The sequence below is a fragment of the Corvus moneduloides genome, unplaced genomic scaffold (assembly GCF_009650955.1).
Source record: "Corvus moneduloides isolate bCorMon1 unplaced genomic scaffold, bCorMon1.pri scaffold_63_arrow_ctg1, whole genome shotgun sequence".
Taxonomy (NCBI): domain Eukaryota; kingdom Metazoa; phylum Chordata; class Aves; order Passeriformes; family Corvidae; genus Corvus; species Corvus moneduloides.
Genome location: NW_022436935.1, coordinates 215,909 through 221,784, shown reverse-complemented (window position 1 = coordinate 221,784; position 5,876 = coordinate 215,909). Strand labels below are relative to the sequence as shown.

General features: G+C 52.0%; 1 protein-coding gene across 5 annotated transcripts in view; it reads left to right on the top strand.

The window, feature by feature from the left end:
- Positions 1-5,876, top strand: part of LOC116438950 (feather keratin 1-like) — a 41,616-nt gene that overhangs the window by 27,300 nt on the left and 8,440 nt on the right. For 4 of the 5 annotated variants that reach the window (XM_032097981.1, XM_032097977.1, XM_032097980.1 and 1 more), the window contains exon 2: positions 3,319-3,878. The exons of the other annotated variant lie outside the window; for it this stretch is intronic. In XM_032097981.1, coding sequence (XP_031953872.1) covers positions 3,340-3,645 — 306 coding nt within the window. In that variant the 5' untranslated portion in view covers positions 3,319-3,339 and the 3' untranslated portion in view covers positions 3,646-3,878. Of the gene's footprint in view, positions 1-3,318; positions 3,879-5,876 lie in introns of those variants that run through there. 5 annotated transcript variants of the gene reach the window in all.

The window sequence follows — 5,876 nt, the reverse complement described above, 5'->3', positions numbered from 1 at the left end:
GCGAGGAGAAGGTGCCCCTTTTATACTGCTCCTGCACCGCCCCAGGCCCACAGGCACTGCACAAGGGCAGTAATTTTCCAACACATTCACCTCCAAAGAAAAATATCCTCCCTAACGCCACACGTTGTGGTTTGATTTCCATAAACACTGCCATTTCATTTCCTCATTTCTCACGTGCTTGCTCTGTGTTGCAGCTCCTTTCACGTGTGCCATGCGAGGCCTGAGGATACCCGGGGTCAGAGCGTGTCCATGCAGGCACAGGATGTGCCCCCGTGCCAGAGGGTCCCGTGCACGCAGGGGATGTTGGCTGGGGGCAGTGCCTTGCCACTGTTGGCAGCTGCTTCTGCGGGGACAGGCCCAGCTCTGCCCTGCCCCGCACAGAGCAGCAGAGCATCCAGAGCCTCCTCTCCTGGCACCACGTCCTGCCTGCTGCTCTCTCCCCGCTCTCACCTCACTCCAATGCCCACTGGCCACTGCTTCTCCACGGAAATGCTTTCCTCTCCCTTCGTCCTGATGCCCTTTGCTGATGCAGAACATTAGCTGGGCTGTCTGAGTATTCCAGGGCTGGGTTTACCAAAGCCAAGGCCCACCTGGAGCAGAATCAGCAAAGCTGGTGGTGGGAAACAAGAAGATCTTCCACACACGGCAGCAGCAAAAGGGAGGCTTGAGCCAAGGCTGACTGGGGCAGCTTCGCTGGGGACAGGGGTTATGGGAGAGGGGAAGGCTCCCCAGGGCTTCTGGGCTTTGGTCTTCACTGGCAACATTTCTTGTCACAGGCTCAGGCTCCTGATATTCCTCAGAAATAGTGGTAGGGAAAACTTCCCCACAGCAGAGGAGAAGGATCAGCTGTAGGATCTTTTAAACAGACTGAACTGACATGAACGTGTGCAACCTGGTGATGGACACACGAGTCTTGTTGTCAGTGAAAACACCTCCAAACACCCTTTGGCTAGTGCCAGCAGTCAGGGAATGCAGCTGAGGACAGGGAGAAAGACAATGCATCCTGACTTCCAGAAGGCCATGACTGAAATCTGGCTTTGCTGCAGGTCTCCAAGGGTTGTGATGAGTGGGATGAAATGCAGCTGGCAGAGACTCACTCTTGGTGCAGTGCTCGGCCCAGACTTGGGCCAGCACTGCTTAACCCCTTTGGGCAAAGTCCTGCAAGGCTGGAGGGAGAAACTCCTGCCCTACCATGGGCTGGGGAAGCCAAAGAACTTTGCAGTACAGGAAGGGGGTCCTGCAGGGCATCACAACACAGCTCCGGGCCTTTGTGGAACTGGCACCCGACAGCATCCAAGGCTGCATTAATAAGGGGTTTGCTCTCCAACAATGAGAGAGGTGGAATGTGACCCCTCTCCTCTGCTCCACAGTGCTGAGAAATCAGCTGCCACATAGAACAGTTGCCCAGTATGAGAGAGGCACAGTCATACTGGTGCAGGTCCAGCAAAGGGCCTCAGTGCCCATGACTGGAGCCCCTGGGACAGGAGGGGCTGCATGAGGTGGGGTTGTCTGCCCCAGAGGAGAGGGGGCATCCAGGCACACTGCTCAGCAATGGCTAAAAGAGCTGTGGGAGGAGTCCAGAACACAGAGCCAGGCTCTCCTGAATCCTCTCCAGAGAGGGGACAAGGGGAAATAGGCGCACTGGAAATATGGGAAATTCCAGGGAAACATAAGAAAAGATGTTGTTAGTGTGAGGGTGGTAAAGAACTTGCCTGACACAGGCAGGTTGAGGATTGTTCATGCTTGTAGGAGTTCAGAGTTTGGCAGGTCTTGGCCCTGAGCATCCTCCAAGGGCTGATCATGCTGTGCAGAGGGGTGGTTGCACTACGTGACCACCAGAGGTTCCTTCCAGTCCCATGGAGTCTGTCATGGGGAAAAAACAGTGATGCACAGCTGCCCCTGAGAAGGAAGAACTTGAAGTGAATGCTGGAATCAAGGGCAGACTTGGCTGTCACACCAAAGAAAGTGGAGAGGAAGAGCTGGTGTCAGGGAGGAAATGAGTAGCAATGTACAGCCCCTGGATGTCAAAAAACTTATACCTAGTCAGGCATCTGGCAGGTCAGATAGCATGGAGGCACCTGTGAAATGCAAAAGAGATCAGAAAAGCTGGCAGCAGATTAGGCACTCTGTGGTCAAGGATTAAGAAAGGTTCAGGAAAAACACAGGAAAGCAAGAGGAGACTCTGAACATAGGGAGATGTGCTCAAGAGGGCCCTGCTTACAAAAACAGGCTACATCAAGGAGCACTGCACTTCCCTGCCCTCCAGACATGGAGGCAGCTGGGATGCGTCCCAGGAGGGCAAGGGAATGCCTTCAGTAGGCAAATTTCCAGGGAGAGACTCTCCCTACCAGTGACAAGTCACGCTCTAATATTGGGTTGGCCGTGTGTCAGCCTTTTGGTGGGAGGCCAAGGCAGGAGGGTGGGATGTCTGCAGGCTTTGTTCCAGGCAGGGCTGAATTCCCCTTCAGCAAGTGCAGCTCCATCCAGGCACAGAGAAAACATCTCCAGCACTGAGCTGTAGCCAAGCCCGCAGCTCCAGGCAGCCACTACACACCTTGCCCTCAGCAGGGCCTTATTGCCTGCAAAAGAAGGTGGAAATCAATGTTACCATTTTTCCCTGGTCCCATGATGCCTTTCTTCTAGAGACCCCTCCAGCACATCTTCTGCCTGTACTGATGTATCCCTGCCTGGGAAATCCTTCAGCCTTTCATCTCGATACTTGAAAGGATGTTTGGACGCCTAATGATCATGTCAGGAATGAGGAAAAGAAATGGCCATGTTGATGGAAATAAAAGCACAGCCTGTGGCATTAGGGAGGATATTTTGCTTTGGAGGTGAGTCTATAGGAAAATTATTACCCTTGTGCAGTGACTGTGGGCCTAGGGCAGTGCAGGGGCGGTATAGGAGAGAGCTCTTGTCCTCGTCACTCTCTCATCCACCCCTCTTGCCTCAGTCTGCTTGAGAACAAGGTGAGTTGGGTCACTTTTCTCCTCTCCCTCCTTTTCCTCTTCCTCCTCCTATTTTCCAGTGCATACCTGTCACTTGGTCCTATGCTGCATCATGGGACTGCTCTCTCTGAGAAGCGAAATGTGAGACAGCGCCATGTGGAGGGAGGCTGGGGCTTTGCTGAAGTGAGTGATGGTCTAGGCATCTGAGACTGGTTGCTCTTGGCAGGGAACTTGTGGGCTAAATGTGGAAAAACTGTGGGCATCCCTGCATTTCCAGCTCTCATCTCTATCTTGGCTTGAGTCATGGTATGGTGACAGGCTGCTCTTCAAACACCCCTCATGGTCTGCTCCTCAATGTCCTGTCTGCCAGGTGCACCTGCAGCCCCAAGACATGTCCTGCTTCACCCCGTGCCGGCCCTGCCAGCCCTGCGGCCCCACCCCGCTGGCCAACAGCTGCAATGAGCCCTGTGTCCGGCAGTGCCAGGACTCCACCGTCATCATCGAACCCTCTCCTGTGGTGGTGACGCTGCCCGGGCCCATCCTCAGCTCCTTTCCACAGAACACCGTGGTGGGATCCTCCACCTCGGCTGCTGTTGGCAGCATCCTCAGCTCTCAGGGAGTGCCCATCAGCTCCGGGGGCTTTGGCCTCTCAGGCTTGGGCAGTGGCCTCTGTGGCACGAGGGGCCTCCCCTGCTAAAGCTGCTGGCGATGGCCCTGGGGAAGGAAGCCAGGGATGCAGAGGGTGGAACTGCCCTGGGGACACAGCATCGGCTTGTTGCTTCCTGAGGGACTGAGCCAGCCCAGCCCATGCCTTGCAGAAGGACAGGGCCAGCCTGGGCTCTCGGGAAGCACGGCCCATCCCTGCCTGTGCCCTCTGCCACTCTCTCCTTTCCCTCCTGTGTCCTTGTTGCCTTGTGCTCCCCTGGGCTGTGAGCCGCACTCAGCCAGCCTGGGGAGGAGCTGCTGGCCCTGCTCCCTCTCTGGATCAGGCAGAGGGACACCTCCTGGGGCACAGATTCCCTTCTGTCCCTTGTGCTCTCTGCACTGGGACCTCCAGACAGAACAACCTCATTTCTGTCTTTTGTCTCATTAAACATCTGCTGCATCCCAGCCTGTGTGTCTGTGTCATTCTTTCCTCTGCAGGTTCTTTTGCAATATGCTCAGGGTAAAAGATGTTTCTAAGGGCTGTTTTTGTAAGGGTTTGCTTGGGGTGAATATTCACCCAATGCTGATGGATAACAGCATTGTATAGGGTCTACACAGGATGGAGTTCAGTTTCACCAAATCAACCCTTCTCCTGGTTCTTTGCAGTTGGAGATGGAATGGTGCTGATAACACAGAAATATTTTGCATTTTTCTGGGCAGTGCTTGTGTAGCATCAATCCTGTCTCTTCACTCTCCTCTGCAAATGGCCATGAGGGTGGATGTGGTCAAGAGGCTGGGAGACGACACAGCCAGGCTGCCTAACCCACACTGACCAAAGGAATATTCAATACCATATGACACCATGGTCAGCAATAAATCCTGAGAGAAAGGAGGAAGAGGGTAGCGAGGGAGCATTCATTAACAGATTGTTTGTCCAGGAAGAAACTGCTAAGTGTACCATGTCCCTGCTTCCCAGGAGTGGCTGCACATTGCCTGTTGATGGAAGGTGATAATAAAACTCTTTTTTTTTTTTCCTGTGTTTTTGCAATTTTTCCTTGCTTTTCTTCATTAAACTGTCTTTATCTCAACATACAGTTTTTAAATCTTATCTTCTCCCACCATACTCTCTCTGAGGAGGGGGAGTGATAGAACATTTTGGTGGGCACCTGAGGGCCAGGGAAGATGAGACTGTGCTGAGGGACCTATCTTGTGGGGAGGATGAGCAAACAGACCTCTCCCTTCTCATCCATGTGTGATGCAGGTTGTCTTGCTGGGCAGGCTCACAAAGCCCTTTTTCATCTTAGTGTGAGGTGTTTAAAAATACTAATTAACTCTATTAACTTAATGTGGTGTTTGAGGTATATGGTGTCAGGGTGGTGAAAGAATAGAATTTTTTGATGTGGCAACAGTGAAACTTGTCCTGAAGTGGCTGGCCCCTGAGTGGCAGCTTTTAACACAATACTGGAGCTTGACCTGTACTATCAGAGGACAGGGATCCAGACAGGGGCCCAAATCACTTCTGAGAATATCATGATTGAATCATGCATCCAAACTACATTTAAGAACACAGAAGTTGAGGCAGGCACCCAAATCACACATGAGAACACCAGAGCTGACTACCAGAGCATAGTCAGGCGATCAGTGGCGTGATAATCCCACTCCACTCAGAACTCAGCTGATGGCATCTAGAATACTGTAGTGAGTTTGGGGGTCTAATGAGAGAAAGATGCATCTGTGAGAAGGGCTGGAAGGATCATCCAGAGAGCTACAGGCCTGTTGATGCCATGAAGATTTTTTGCCTGTTTTTTTATACCCCTGTTATACCTTTTTACAACTTCTGTATTCTTAGTGGTTTTTGCCTACATTCTTGGACTTGTTTGTCAAGCTGGGAGACTAAACATTTTAGAAACTTCGTAGGTAGGGATCAGTGTGCCCCAGACCCCAAGGTCCTCTCCAGAACACATTCTGTAAACCAAGATAGAACCATCCAGGAGAAGGCTCCTTGGGGAGGGGGGCTCACTCGAGCCTCTCATTGGGGAATCTTTGATAGATCTGCTAATTAGTAAAACCTGTAATGTTATACTCGATCTTTTGGGGTTGTGCATTGCAGTGTGCATTTCGATGCATATGACCTGGACATGTGCACCTAAGGATCCTTAAAATAAATACCAAGGTAAAATCCCTTTTTCCCTTCTAACTGTGTTTGACTCTTGATTTTAAGACCAGGAAAAGGCATCACTGTCAGTCTGACCTTGGCACCAGGGAAGGTTATGGAGCAGATCA